The sequence below is a fragment of the Protopterus annectens genome, chromosome 4.part1 (genome assembly GCF_019279795.1).
Source record: "Protopterus annectens isolate FY-2018-M chromosome 4.part1, PAN1.0, whole genome shotgun sequence".
NCBI lineage: Eukaryota > Metazoa > Chordata > Ceratodontiformes > Protopteridae > Protopterus > Protopterus annectens.
The window spans coordinates 985,585,907-985,602,286 of record NC_056734.1 but is presented as its reverse complement, the minus strand read 5'-3'; the positions used below and the strand labels follow the sequence as shown (position 1 = coordinate 985,602,286).

Genomic DNA, 16,380 nt, shown 5'->3' with positions numbered 1-16,380 from the left:
AACCATAATAATATTAACATGGAACCTAAAGATAAAATAAAGGAGTTTATAACCACAAATATGTAATAAAAGCTTAATAAACAACAGATTAAACTATTGGACAAGTATTTCATATACAGAAGTTATTACACAAATAAATAAGCTTAAATCAAACAAAGCACCGGGTAATGATGGTATTATACCAGAGATATATAAAATCCTTTCTAAAAATACATATTCATTAATACATAAGGTTTTTATTTTGGCCCAAACTGAGTTAATAACCCCCATCTTGGCAATATACATTTATTTCGCCAATTTTAAAACCTTATAAAGATCCAACGAGATGCTCTTCATATCGCCCATCTCATTACTTAATGTTGATTATAAAATGTTTATGAATATCTTTGCTGATAGATTGAAGACAATCATTCCGGCATTATAGATATAGATCAGAGAGGCTTCATTGTAAATAGAAATACTTTTGATAATATAAGAAGAACTTTAACATTAATAGATTTTGCAAATAGGAAAAAGAAAGATTTAACACTTATTAGTCTTGATATAAGTTCAGCATTTGATTCAGTAAGTTGGGACTATCTGTTTACCTTAATGAAGTGCACAAACTTCTCGGATGCATTTGTAAATCTAATTGAACATTTATACAAAGGAACGTTGGCTTATATTAAGGTAGGAACATATGTTTCACAAAAATACCCATTCTTAAAGGTACAAAACAAGGATGTCCACTTTCTCCACTATTATTCACTTTAGTAATGGAGCCTTGGGCTAATTTGATCAGAAACAGTACTGACATAGAGGGTTTTGAAATAGATGAAAATACAACAACCAAAATTCAACTTTTTGCAGATGATGTTCTAATTACATCAGCAGGATCTAATTCTTCTATACAGTCTCTATTTGATAACATGATGAATTTTAAAAGTATTTCTGGTTTAATATTCAATGAAGAAAAACTAAAATACTACCTATATATACACGAAAAAATATTCTCATTAGTGATTTTACTAAATATGTACCCAATTCAGGTCAGATAACTTATTTAGGTATAATACTATCTAAAGATATTAAATCTATTATATATAATAATTATAATACCTGTTTTCTTAATATACAAAATCTTTTTAATACCTGGAATAATATGTTTTTACTATGGAGGAGAGACTTACAATTATTAAAATGATAATATTCCCCAAGATTTTATACTTAATACAATCAATAATACTTCCACCTACAAAATAATTATCAAGAAACTGAACACACTAATGTTAAATTTCTTATGGGCACCTAATAGACCTAGGATTGCATTAAAGAAACATACTAATAGCTGGTCTCAAGGGGTATTTCTTTTCCAGACTTTAATTTATATACTATCTCTTCTATTGTAAAAGTTATTACTTTATTAATAGATCAGTCATATGTCACAAAATGGAAAGATTATTGGGAGCTAATTAGTATACACTTCATGAAAATCTCCTTAACACATAAAAATATGATTGTAAATAACTCCATGTTATGGTTACTAAAGGAATTTTGTACTTCACCTATTACACCTAAACATATGGTTTGTTACCCATTAAATATTATTATTAGTTATCGTAACTTTATATTCATGCACCCTAAGTATAGGAATGGAATTTTATTGTATTTCCTATAAAGTATACTCAGGGTATGCTTTTGTCATCTACTTCTGAAGGAACTCATTTAGCTATAGATAATGATCTAAAGTACTGGTATCAGTTGATATCTGATAATAAAGTTAAAAATCTAGATTTCTTAAAACAAGAATTTGATCTAAGAGAAACTTGCTGGTTAGAGGTTCAGACCTTTAGACAACATCTCATTAATAAAATAGATTTAATGTCTATAACTGTTAAAGAATCTATTCCAACACTGATTGATTACTTGATATTAAATTTACAACATAAAGTTTCTGATAAAGGTAAACTTTCATACATACATAAAGTTATCAGACAAGAAACTTTTACAGTGTAGATTCATACTGGAATTATTTCACTTCTATTAATGGGGACCCACCAAATCAACAAGATAAACAATATATATTGGAATCTGCTTATAGAACTACGTCTTCCATTGTCTGGAGACTTTATACATGGAAATTTTTACATAGATCTTTTATACACCTTTGATGATGAATAAAATAAATAATAAAGATAATCTATGTAAGAGATGTAATGTAGAAATTAATGCTGACTGGGCTCATATGTTTTATGACTGTATAAAATTGAAAGAATACTGGAAGTCAATTAATGAATTTTTGCAGGCTCTTTTTACAGATAATTTCATTATTTCTAAATCTCTTATATTATTCAACACACCTGTACCTCAAAGTGTTAAAAAGGTTAAGCTTCCCTTGTTATGGTCTATTCTAGCAGTGGCTAGGAAAATAATAACTAGAAATTGGATTTCAGATACACCTCCTTCGTTCAATGAATTTAAAAATGTTATGAATATAGTGTGCCATATGGAAATAAACAGAAAAACATCTTATTTTATTGTATGGGATAATTTACAAAATTTGTTAAAAAAATTTTAATTTCAGTAGCATGGTATTTTAGTTTAATTAATTGATCTGATTGTAGTGGATGTCTTTGTAAATACTTTAGTTGTTTTGTTGAATATTATAATAATACCTATTTTTAATTACTTGTATAAAATTGTTATGATATTTCTCTTATATGTTAAAACAATAAACCTGTTTTGAAAAAAAAGAAGTGCTGACTGACTGACCATCTCTGGAGGCAGTCAGGGGTCAGCTATCTTTGCACCCAGAAGCCTGGACAAACTTGACAAAAACTTCTTGGGTGCCGAACATAATATGCAGAGGCTACTACATTCCCTTTTCATTCCCCCCTCCAAACACCAGCAAGAAACTCCCCAACTTGCCATCCAGTCAGAGGGTGCAGGCAGCCCAGGAAATTCAGAAATCGCTGCAAAAGAGAGACATCCAAGAGGTCCCAACCGAACAAAGAAGATTCGGAACTTACTCCCGCATTTTTTTTTTTTTTTTGGTACCAGAAAAGACCCAAGACTCATACTGAATCTTTATGTAAAGAAGTTGAGGTTCTGAATAGTTATGATTCAGTCCATTCTGCCTCTGTTGCGCAAGGATGACTGGATGTGCTCAGTAGATCTCAAGAATGTATACTATCACATCAAAATATTCAGGCGCTCTAGGAGATGCCTGCACTTTAGGCTGGGAGCCGATCACCTTCAGTTCAGCACACTGTCCTTTGCTCACCACAGCACCTTGGGTGTTCACTAAATGCATAGCAGCTCACATAAGACTCAAAGGATTCTGGGTGTTTAGACAATTGGCTCCTTACTGCTCCCACAAGACATCAACTTGTCCAAGACAGATATTATCGGATTCAACTCTCACACTCCCTTGGCATCACCATACATTTAAACAAGTCCAATCTGACTCCTGTGCAGAACCTAGAATTCATAGGAACACAGTTGAATACTAGAGATCAAATAGGTTCTCTTCCCCTACACCCCATAATGACACCAAGGAATCAAGTTTAGGAGCAGTTATCCCACCAGTCCCCCCTGCATAGCTAGTCTTACAAGTTTTGGGGTCCATATCAACAGCGATCTGGTTAGTTCCTCTAGCAAGGGTTTTCATGTGAATTCTTCAATGTACATTAGCAGTACAATGGTCTATACTCGACCAGACTCTGTCTACTCCCGTCAGACTTAAAGAAATCTGCAAGCATCATATCAGTTGGTTGATTCAATCAGACAACCTCGTTTTAGGCAGACCCTTTTTGATTCCCCCTCCAGTAGCCACAATGACCACAGATGCTTCCCAGTTGGTGTCGGTGGCATTACATGGAGAAGATGGTCCAAGGCACGTGGTTCCCCCTGGAGACCAGGATGTATATCATTGTCTTTGAGATGAGAGCAGTTCTCCTAACTTGCCTTTCAGGACTCATTCCTCCTAGGTTCTATTGCTATTCACACTGACAACATGTCTGTAGTCTGATAAATCAACAAGCAAGGATGAACCTGTTCTTACCCTTTGTGCAGGTAGTTCATGAGGTGTGGGGATTGGTTATATCTTCAGACCTCCTGGTTGCAATGCACATTCCCAGAAAAACAACAAGCTGGCGGACAGACTAAGCAGATCTATCCGGACTCCACATGAGTGGTCCCTCAAGCAGTCAGTAGTGAACATGATCTTCAAACATGGGGGTCAGTTTTGCTGCAACCTTTTTGCCTCTCCTTTCAACAACAAATGCAGTGAGTTGTTCTCTCTGATTCCCCCCACTGGGGGACTCCCCAATGGATGCTGTGGTGCATGATTGGCCCCCGGGTCTCTTGTATGCTTGTCTCTCTCTTTTGCTCATCCCAAAGTTTCTTCAGAAGGCAAGAATGCTAAAGAGCTCAGTCATCCTCATTGGCCGCTTCTGACCTTGACAGATTTGGTTCCCCTACCTCTGGTCTCATCTAAAATATCCACCGTGGATACTAGAGCCAAAACAGGATCTCCTGTCTTACCCATCATGATTGCTGAATCCCATTCTTCATGCCTTCAAACTGACCGCATAGTTTCTCCACTTCTAACCATAGTGAGACAGTTCAGGCTTGCCTACCCGTTTGCAACATCACTCTAGTTTCTCAGAAAGTCTCCACTAAGAAGGTCTTCAACAGTAAATGGAATAGGTTTGTTGTTTGGGTTGCAAGTAAAAATATTGATCCCTTCTCAGCACCTGTCTCCAACAGTTTGCTTTTTCTTAGTACCCTGTTTAAAGAAGGAGCAAGTTTTTTTTTTTCAAACTTCAATTAGCAGCAGTTTCCAATTTTCATATGATTAGCCAGTCTCGATCCTTATCTACCTTTAGACTGGCAGAACATTTATGGAGGGCACTTTTTTGTTGAGACCATCCACTAAATATCTTTTCCCAGCATGGGACCTCACTGTTGTACTGCAGTTTAACTCTAGGACCATCCGAACCAGCACCTAGTTGTGACTTTAAGTTTTTGTCATGGAAGGAAATCTTTTTAGTAGCCATTACTTCAGCACAGAGAATTTCTGAACTATAGATGTTATTTTCCAAGTCTCCATTCATAATTTTTCATAAAGATAGGGTTTACTGCATACCAGGCCCTCTTTTATCCCTAAAGTAGCCATGGAAAATAGTATTATGATGTTCGTTTCCCAGTATTCTTTCCAGAGTTTCCAACAAAGGAGAGTGTATGCTAAAGCTCCTTGATGTTCATAGACCGCCACATTTTTATCTACACAGAACAAAGCAGCATAGGAAGTCGGACCAATTATTTGTAGCCTTCTCTGCAAACAAACTAGGCTGAGGGTGTCTAAAATCACACTGGCAAAATGGATCACTCACTGTAACGCCTTCACTTATCCCCAGAGAGGCGTAGGACTGCCTCAGCCTCCAAGAGCAAATTCTACTAGATCTGTGGCTGCTACTTCTGTCTTCTCGTCCAAAATTTCCATTGATGATGTTTGTGTGGCAGCCACCTGGTCAAACAATCACACCTTTGTTACATACTACAAATTGGATATTGTGTCTAGGAGCAGGGCTTCCTTTGGCTCGCTGGTGCTCTGTCATAGCCTTCCATGAAGGCCACCCAGGAATCGCATAGCTGGGGACTCTGACCCTATCATGAGGAGGCATGAAGAGGACAAAATGAGATTAGAAAGTTGTCTACCATAACTTGGCATGTGTGTTGTTCATTTTTATTCATCCTCATTTTCCCACTCAGCCATCCCCCTGCCTTATTCTTCTAGAGGATCTATGGAAGATAGAGGGACACTTGGGTCCCATGTTTGAGCCTCAGTTGCTTGTCTTCTATTCTGTCTTGGTTATCAATGGATGGTGAATCAGCACACTCGCTCTGAGGTACTTGGATGGGTGTAGTGCATTACTGGGTAAGAAGGAGGAGCTCGAGAGTTGGACCCATTTCTGGAAAATGTGGCCAAGCTGGATCCGAGAATCTGTCATGAGGATGAATGAAGATGGACAATGCAGATGCAAAGTTATGGTAAGACATAACCTTCTGTTAACCTGAGAATTAACCATTCACCGCAGTCTGTTACTCCAGATTATGTATATCCCTTCAGAACAGAATATAGTGACATACTTGATAAGCAAATCCAGGTTAGACCTTCACAAGTGGATACTATACTGTCAGGTCTTCCTGCATAGTCCACCAGTGGGGAATTCCTCAGCTAGATCTCTTTTTGCCTCCTGTTTCCCTAGAAAACTAAAGCTGTTCTACTCTAGGACACCTTGCAAAGAGGCCTGGAAGATAGGCACCTTTTCAGTTCTGTTGACAGGGATGCTTCTGCACGTCTCCCCCCTCCCTTTCTTCTCATTTCCAGGGTGATTCAGAAAAGTAGGTCCAGTTAACTTATTTTCCATTCTTGTAGAGTTGGCCATGAGCAATCACCAGGAACTACCGTATAGGGTGGAGTTGCTTACACAAGACAGAGGATCTCTGATTCATCTGAATCTTTAAACCCAAAATCTAACAGTTTGGATAATAGGGTTCAATCCCTTTTAGGCACCTTTATACTGAGGAAGTGTAACAGATATTGAAAGAGACACGAAAATATGCTGTTAGGATATTGACATTATCTAAGTGGAAAATGTTTTCTTTTTCACTCCCAAACAAAGGACAGGACCCATTTCAAGTAGATACCCACCCCATCTCCTCATTTCTGCATTACCTGTGTGATCTTTCCTACTCTGGCTTAGCATACTCTTTGATTAAGGTACATCACTCAGCCATTTCTGCCTTTTAACCACTAGATCCTTATGTTCTCTTTTTCTTCACATTTTCTTAAGGGAGTACAGCATATTAGACCCGCTCCACCACAGGATTTAAATTATGTTTTGGAAAAATTAACACAAGTTCTGTTTGAACAGCAATCCTTTTCTCCTCTTAAATTATTAACCTAGAAAGATTGTTTTTTTTGGTAGCCCTAACTTTTTCTAGGAATGGTTAGTTACAGTCCTGTATGTGTATTGCACATTTCTTGGTCTTTCTCAAAGAACAGGGTGAGATAAAAACTGCCCCTTCCTTTATTCAAAAGGCTGCCCCAGAGTTTATTTTTGACTAAACTAGTCAGTTCCCTGCCTTGTATCCTAATTCACAATATAAGGGAGAAGGAATTCTTCATTGCTTAGATGTTCAAAGGCAATTTAGATTTTATTTGGACAAAATTAAAGATTTCAAGAGGTCTGGAAGGTTTTATTTAACAGTGTTTTAAAAGGAGGGGAAGCACCAAAAACCTGGAAAAATGCCCCAGAGGCTGTAGTACGTAAAGATGGTAAAGACCAATCAGACCTATATAGGTCCATTTCAGTTTTAAACCATGGTTATAGAGTGTCTGTAATAGCTGAAAAAGAATGGCAAACGTGTTACCAAAATTGATAGATATGGATCAGTTTGCCTCCCCTGACAAAACCACACTGATTTGGATTAATGTGGTTTTGTAGGGGGAGGCAAACATTTGACAACATTAAGAGTACAGTGATGATCCAGAGGGAGAAGCATAATGTAATAAAATACCACTTTTGGTGGTGGGTTTTGATGCAGACAAAGCATTCAACAGAGTAAGCTGAAATTTTATGAGTAGGGCAATGGAAACATTTGCATTTACAGATACAATAATAAGGTTAATTAGGATGATGTATGAGTGATTGGAGGCAAACTTTTAAGAGGTGGTTCTTTTTAATGTCTGAACAGAGGAACCAGGCAGGGGTGTCCTCTTTCACCTTTGTTATTTGCATTATATTTAGAGCCATTGGCAAAGAAAATAAGGGACTCAAGAATTCAAGAATATAATTGTCATGGTAATAAAAAAGTGGCTTTGTTTGCAGCTAATACTATTTTGTACCTGATAAAACCAGAAAAGGACATCTCAGTGTTATGGGACATTTTGAGACAGTTTCAGATTTTTGGGGGATATAAAATTAATGAAGACAAAACATAGGCTGTAGCTGTAAACTGTGTACCCACGCATGAATTGGTTCAGCATTATCCATATTTATAAGGACACAATAAAATGAAGGATATGTGTATGGCTTGAAAAGGATTGTGTAATGTCAGTTAAGGATAAGTGGGAAGAGTTTAAAGAAAAGATAATAAAAAAACTGAGAAACTGGAAGCTCCTGTGTATGGCTTTGGTTAGCAAGATACAACCAGTGAAAATGCTTAATTTTACATACAGGTCAGGCATATTTTTATTAATCAGAAGAGAAGGTTTGGATAGTAATCAGTAAAGAGTTTAAGATTTTATCTGCGAAGGGAAGAGGGCAAGGGTCAAGTGGGATAATCTGACCCTTCCCAAAGAACACTGTGGTTTAGGATTACCTGATTTGAAGGGATATTTTAGAGCTACATAGTTAAGGGTCATATACATAATACAAGCAGAAATCTATAATTTCAAGTGAAAAGGGATGATGATGATGATGAAATGGGTAATTCAAGAAATAACAGCCAAACGGAATATTGTATTCAAAAAGCAGCAGAAAGTATTCTAAGAAACCAACACGAGAATGGAGAAAGGTGGCTCTGTCAATAGGGATGACTGCAATTATGTGTACAGAGAATATGCAAGAGGAGCTGGAATTTACTTGAGAAAACTGACAAATGAACCAAGGTATTGGGAGCAAATAACTAAAGAGGGAAAGGTAATAGAATGGAAAGAGGCTAAGAAGACATTTGGACTGCAGGCCAGAGACTGCCTTCCTTATCAAGGATTGATATCAGACTGTAAGCAAAGAGAAGGGGGTAGAGGAGTACTTAAAGAGCTGCACTGGTGGATTTTTAGTTGAATCTAGAACAGAAGCTGCTGTTAAAAAATAAATATTTAGTAGGGCATATAAAATATTGCATGATAACTTTAGGAATTGATCAAAGTAGGCTAGAAAAGATTAGGAAGACAGAGTGGATAATCAATTCATAAGGAAGCAATAGGAAGATATATGGCTCCCAAATATGCAACAAAGTCTTAAAGATTTAGGATTTTTGCTTAAAAGATCTTGCATAGATATTTTTATACCCCAAGCAGACCTCAAAGAAGTTTTCCTCAGGTGGATGGCAAATGTTGAAGGTATGATGCGGAAGAAAGGTAACTGGGAATATATGTTTTGGGAGTATAATGAGTTGGCAGATTTAAAAAATTCCCTTTAGATTATTCTGTCAGAACTATTGGGAGAGCAGATGGATGTAACTAAGAAATGTTTTTTCAAGCTGGGATACGGGATCTGAATTGCCTAGATTTAGTAAGGCCTTGTTAAGTTTAATTCTTGTGGCTGCCAAAAAAGCAATTACTAGAAAATTGAAATGTGTTTATTTTATTTATTTAAGTTTGATTACCGGGAAAGTCCACTGGGCCAAGAAGATCCCATTTTCAGTGGTGGCCCAGGGAGAAAAGCTCCACACAATAATTGCAGGTTATATTTCACATGTTACAAAAGGACATAGTTCATACAACTAATTAAACATTTACAGATAAGGTCCATGATATTTGCAATTGGCTTGTCACAATGTTACAAAAATGAAAAGACATAATTCAATACAGAAATTTCAACATGTGCATAAAGTGAATATTTTTGTTATAAACTCAATTATAGAATTAACATTTCAAAATATATAGCTACTAGCAATTAGTAGGTTAGGAAAATATTATGCATGGAGAGGGTACTAGTGTAATTTAGCTTGTAGAGTATAATACAATAAATGTTGGAGAGAAAATTTGTTTTTGGTAGGGTTTTTGGTGGGATGCAGTAGTAGTAGAAGTAGTTGGATGAGTCAGTGCAAGGTGGAATGGGGGGTGGGGTTTAATTTGGAGCGTGGCAAGGGCATTCCCATTTGGAAGAAAGATAAAAGAGTAGCTGAGATTTGACATTTGTATGGCTAGGTAGGTTGCGTATGGGTGTGGGGATAGAGTTCCACTGTTTAGCTAAGGAGTGGGACAGCAGTAGATGTCCAGGAGGTCGTGCAGGTTTGTGGACCTGAAGGAGATTTTGTTTTTTGGATCTGAGTGAGCGGTTGGGAATGTAAGGTTTCAAAGAAGTAGTGAGAGGTAGGCAGTTGGCAGGTTTAAAGATGAGTTTGTGGGCAATGGTGAGTTTATAGGTAACTGAGGTAGTTGGGTAGTTGAAGCCAGTTGAGGGTAAGGAGGGAGTGGCAGTGGTGGGATGAGGTTTTTGAATTGGTTGCAAATTTGGAGATGTTGTGGTAGCAGGATTCAAGTTTGGACCGAAGGCCAAGATGGAGATTTGTGAAAAGAGGGGCACCATACATAAGGGAGGGGAGTAGGAAGGTGGATGCAAGAGTTTGGGTAGTGGGGCTTAAGAAGTGGTTGTACCTGTAAAGGAGACCTATCATTTGGTGGGTTTTCTTGACTGCGGAGTGGATGTGGGTGTCAAATTTTAGTTCTTCATAAATAATGATGCCAAGAGGCTTGGTGTTGGGAACGATTTCAAGGAGAGTGTTTTGGCTCTGTATGGTGAATGTGCATTTGTCAATGGAGTTTTTGGTAGGGGAAAAAAACATCAGTTTGATTTTATTTGCATTTAGTGCAAGATGGTTAGACTGTATCCAGGTTTCTGTTTTTGGAGAAGGCTAGTTGGATTTTTGCTAGGAGCTCTGAGGGGGAGAAGGCTGAGCAGATGATAGATGAGTCTGGGATGGATTGGTGAAAGTTATTAATAAATAGGTTGAAGAGGAGGGCCAAGAACAGAACCTTGTGGGACATCTGTGGGTGTGGGAAGGAAGGGGGAGGTTGAGGTTTTCCATTGGACAGCTTGTTGGTGGTTGGACAAGTAGCTGGAAAACCAGGCGATGGTGGTGGGAGAGAGGTGTAGGGTGGAGAGTTGGGATATAAGTAGGGTGTGTGAGATGGTGTCATAGGCCTTTGACAGATCTAGGAATAGTGTGGATGAGAAATTGCCCGAGTCACGTTTGAGGTTTATGATTTCAAGAAAGAAAAGAAGGGCAATCATGGTGCTGTGGCCAGTGCGGAAGCCGTGTTGGGTAGGGGAGAGGAGATTTAGTGTTAGGTGTGCCATGAGTTGTGCTTGTATTATTTTCTCTAGTATTTTAGAAAGAGGGGAAAGGATGGCAATAGGCCTGAAGTTGGTGCTGTCAGTATTTTTGCCACCTTTCTGGAGGGGGATGATGTAAGCATGGTGCCAGATAGAAGGGACGTATGATTCTTGTATGGATCTTTTTATAAGAATAGAGATGAGATAAGCAGTGCTGTATGCAGATTGATTGAGGAAGGAGAGGGGAAGGTTGTCGGGTGCATTGCGACAGGGTTTGAGTTTGAGAAGAAATCTTTTTATAGTGCTTGTGGGGATGGGCTTGAGGCAAGGATGTGGAGGAAGGTTTATAATTGAGGTGGTGGTTGGGGTAAGAGGGGGTGGTGGTGGAGGAGGGGGGTGGGAAGGAGGCTGATAGTTTAGCTATGAAGAACAAGTTGAACTGGCTGGCTGTTTCAAGGTTGGAGAGGTTGAGATCTGGGTAGGGGTTTTCTTTGTTGCCAGGATGCAGTATGGATGAGATGGAGTCCCAGAACTTTTTGGGATTTGTTGATTGCAAGGACTGAAGTTTGGAGTAGTGGGCTTTGCGGTCTTTAGCTTTTTTGCGGAGTTTCGTAGTTGCTTTACTCTAGTAGGGTGTTATTAGGGTTTTTACATTTTTGATATTCTTTCCATTTTTTTCCCTTTGGTGCAAGGCTAATTTAGTATCTTTTGATAACCATGGGCAGGGATTGGTTTTGATGCGTTTGGTTCGGGGGCGGGGGCTTGCTGATTGAGAAGGGTTAGGAATGAATGGTTAAAGTAGGAAACTGCATCATCTAGAAGAAGGGTTTTTAGAGGGGACCAGTCAGTATGCTTTAAGCATTCGGAGAAAGTTAGAGGTTTGAAAGAGGACAGGTTGCGGGTTTGGATGTAGTGGTGGTGTTTATGCAGTGGAGATGGGAGATGGTCAGCGAAGGCTGGTAGATGATCGCTGAGAGGATCAGGTAATGTTCTAGCTTTGGTGTAAGATTTGGGTGAGTTGTTAGGATCCAGTCAATGATGGTACCAGAGGTTCCACCTTAATTTGGTCTGGTTGGAGATTGTATTAGTTGGGAGAAGTTGTACAGGTTGATTGTGTGGGATGGGGCTTCAGAGTTAATAGTATTCCAGTTGATGTTGGTATCACAGAGTATATAGGTTTCATTTTTTTATATTGGAGGAGAACCAGTACAGGATGTTTTCAAGAGTTTTGATATTATCACCATGGGGAATATAGAGGGAAGCCATACATATGGACTTGTGTTTGTTTATTTTTAGTAAATCTATTATAATTTCAGCTTTGGCAAAGGTTGGTATTTTATTGGAGTAGGGAGTTATGGTATGGGAGATGGGGTAGATTATTGCTACTCCACCTTCTATTTTGTGGGCTCTATCACTGCAAATGATTTGAAAACCTGGTGATAGGATTTTGCTATCTTTTAAATAGGTTTTCAGCCAGGTTTCAGAAATGGTGGTAATGTCAGGGTGGTTATGGGAGAGGCAGGCATGGAGGTTAGGGATTTTGTTTTTTAGGCTTTGTGCATTAAATGTTGTAAGGACTTTGAGTTTATGGGTTGAGTGGAGGGTTTGGGGAGATTGATGTTAGGGATGGGTCCGGGGTTAGGGTGGATGTCGCCGGTTAGTGAGAGAGATGTGATGGAGTAGAAGAGTGAGGCAGTGTGTTGGGCAAGGGGTAGCTTGGGTTGTGTGAGAGTAGTGATTTTCTGGTATCACATTTAAAAAGGGGAGTATGGGGGGGTTGGGTTGGGAGCAGTTTTGGTTTGAAAAAAGAGTGGGTTAGATGTAAAGAGTTCATGTGAGGTGGATGAGTAAGATGGGAAGTGAGGTGAAGTGAGGGAAATGAGAAATCAAAGTGTAAAGCAGCTATATTTGTAGTAGTGAATATTGTAACAGAGATAAAAGAACTGTACGTTTTTTTTCTAAAGCCAAGGATATACCTCTGTCTCCTGCAACGAGTCAAAGTTCTGAGTTATTGGTAAAGTTGTACACCCCCTCTTATACTTCCATGTTTGCTCGTGCCAAAGGTGGTTATGTGGCAAACAAAAGAGGAGCCTAAACTTTGTAGACTGGTCATAATTGTGGGTATCCTAGTGAATAAGTCCCATTTGTGAGGCATGCTGCACCAGTGATCGGCTCGGACATCTACAGTTAGTACAGTTTGCTTGAACAACTGTACTTTCATGCTTATTTATGTTTTTTCAGGTGTGTGTATTCATTTTTGGAGTTTGAACTGAAAACAAAGAGGTGAGTATTGCCTTTTAGCTCAGAGCATGACATCATGATGTTTACTGACTTTAGAGGAATGTGTTCCCATTCATGGGAGCTAGACAGTGAGTTAAGTTTGTAATTTTCTCATAACAGTAATCCCAGCAGGGATCCATTGGAGAAGGCCTTCTTACAGATCAACTGATACCTTGACATCTCTGTTATGTATGGTGAGTATCTTGCACAATTATATTCACTACAGTGTATGTTATCAAGTGTGCTAATGCTAAGGCTGTTCTACTTTGCACAGGTGCAGATCAGTTTATGGTTTTGTGTCATGGCCAGATTGATGTGTCATTTCATGTATAATATGGTATTCTTTTACACAGACATATTAAGCTTATTTCTGTTTTGATATGCATTTGTCCCAAAGGAATGTTGGCCTTTGCCCCCTTTTGCTGATGGATATGTAAGTTGTCTTAAAATTGTCTCTTTCACTTTCATGATCCCTCTACTGTACTCTTTTGCCTGTTCCCAGCTACCTTATTTCCTTTCCATGTGCATTAATTTCTTCTTCATGTGTACTTCCCAGCTGTCTTGACCCTTCCTCCCAACCATGCCCTAGCGTCCTTGTAGTTTTTATGTAACTGTCCAAGTGATGTGCTTGCTATTAACATGGCTGTAATTCTGGTGTTACATTACTTTTGAAGTTCTCGCAGAAGCTGTTGGTATTCACAGGCTGCATTATTGCTGGATGACCTGCTTTTAAGTGCATGTACAGTATGTATCGTCTTCATACAGTCACACATCTGTACAGATTAACAATTAACTTGTGGTCTGGATTACTTTTATACATCAAACTTCTACCTACCAACGTTCTTCATTTGCATACTAAAATGCTGGATGTGTGAAAACAGAGATGTTCATCCACTTTGATGCAATAACTCATTTGGATTGCATGTTCTCACAAAAATGTGTGCCTTTCAAGAAGCAGTTTTATTATTATTATTATTATTATTATTATTATTATTATTGTTATTATAAGATTTACTTGACTGACTTGACATTTTTTTCTTAAAAAAAGGCTTTTATGAAAACTTTCCCCATTTTTGGGTCAATTTTGCAAAAGAAGATGCAGCACATATTTGTTTCCAGAAGTTCAGTAGTAGAGGTAATTCAAATAATGGCCCAGCAGGAGAGGTAAATCATAATAATGGACTGATGTTCATCGTGTTTCACTGTTGCAGTCATTACACTTGGGTTATCCTGCTGGCAGGGTACCCGCAGTCTGCCTGAATTCCAAAGTCTTGGTCCGGCGTCGGTTGCTGTCGCCTCTTCCCTGATGTCAGTGTGCCAGGGGTATAAAAGATGGAGCTGACACCATTTTCTTCAGTCTTTCTTGCCACGTGGTGCCCGAAGCAAAAGCAGTTCACAAGTGCCGGTCGGCCGACTCCTGAGATTTTCGAAATTGAATTTCAGATCCGAAGTCTTCAATAAAGCTAAGTACCCGTTGGGGAAACTTTTTCTTGCTCCAGACCGATGTCAGTAAAAGTTAACAATTGTATTTCTTGTGGGAAACAAATACCTCATAAGGATTTTCATTCTTACTGTATTCCTTGCCTAGGCCCTGACCACGACGTTGCTAGTTGTCGGTTTTGCGCTAGATTCAACCAACACACTATTAAGCATCTGTTTGATTTTGCTTTACACTACTTTGGCTGAAGGTTTAACTATATAATGCCATCCGAACAACCGATGACCGGAGTTTATAAAAAGCGCAAGGACAAAGAAAAGGACAGGCATCCGAGGTCCAAAACTGACGAAGAAGCCTCTTCTAGGCCAGTCGCCGGTGCTCAGTGAGGTGCTTTGGCAGCCCCTGATACCCGCTACCTCAGAGCCACAGGCCGCCTCCGACTCCCATGTGGAGACAGCTAGGCCTCTGGAAACTCAAGGTATTGGGCCTATGGAAACTATTCCCTCAGATGGGTCCGGAGCCGCTGAGCAGGCATTGGCTTCTGAGGGTGTTTTCAGACCTTCACAGCTTACTATCAAGACCACTTCAGCAGCCAAGGCAAAGTCCAAAACACCTCTAAAGACAAAGAAACAAGTACAGCATTCACCTGGACAGTCATCCATGCCAAAGAAACAGATGCTTAAAATGGCCGAGGACCTAATTACTCTGATCAGGGGTTCCCATCCCCCTCCTAATAAAAGGCCTAGGCAAGATAGTGACTATGATTCCTCTGACCAGGTTTCTATTTCCTCTGATTCCTCTTCAGAACAGGGATATTCTCTTCCTCCCTATGAGGACTTTGATGCTGAAGAATCTATCCCTTCAGCCTCTCCTCCTGAGGATTACTCTTTTGGGGAAACCCTGACACCATGAGGGAGCATTTCCTTTGGGAGAGCCAGGATTATTCAGAATCCAATAAAAGGCTCAGAGACTTTCTTTTACTGCCTCAGCACAGGCCCCTTGCTATTCCCCCTGTACTAGATATTGTTGATGATGTATTTTCTGAATCCAGTTTGTCACCTGATTCTTTACCCCCTGCACCAGTTAAGCTAGATAGGTACTACAGGGTCCCAGATTCTCGTAAATTTCTTTATAAAAACCATGCTGCTGACCAAGAAACAATTTCTCAGGGTCCCAAAGGGGTCAAGGCTTCCACTGCAAAAAACCCTGTTTCCTCTAATAGGGATTCTAGAGCACTGGACAGATGGGGGAAAAAAGTTTACACCTCTGCTACTTTAGCTGTAAGGGCTTTCATCTGCCAGTTTCACATGCTTAAATATCAACAATACCTAATGTCTTTGCTAAAACAGAAAATGCTTACAAGCTCAGAATGTTCTGAAAATAAGGAAATGCAGGATTTATTGCATGCAGCTGAACAAGTGGGAAAACATACTTTGCAATGTGGTTTTGATTCATTAGCAGCTTCTTGCAGAGCCGCACTTACAGGTTCTGTCATTCGAAGGCATGCTTGGTTAAAAGAAGAAAGTTTACCTGTTCATGTTAAAGCAAAATTGTTGGATGCTCCATTACAACATGATACTTTGTTTGGTGTTAAGGCAGAAGAGGTGTTAA

The 16,380-nt window shown here is 39.1% G+C and overlaps 1 protein-coding gene across 1 annotated transcript in view; it reads left to right on the top strand.

The window, feature by feature from the left end:
- The window catches only part of ARMC9 (armadillo repeat containing 9), a 3,277,521-nt gene that overhangs the window by 1,288,001 nt on the left and 1,973,140 nt on the right, over positions 1 to 16,380 (top strand). Inside the window, 1 exon segment of the mRNA XM_044070688.1 lies at positions 13,729 to 13,764. Within this exon segment, the coding sequence (XP_043926623.1) occupies positions 13,729 to 13,764 (36 nt within the window).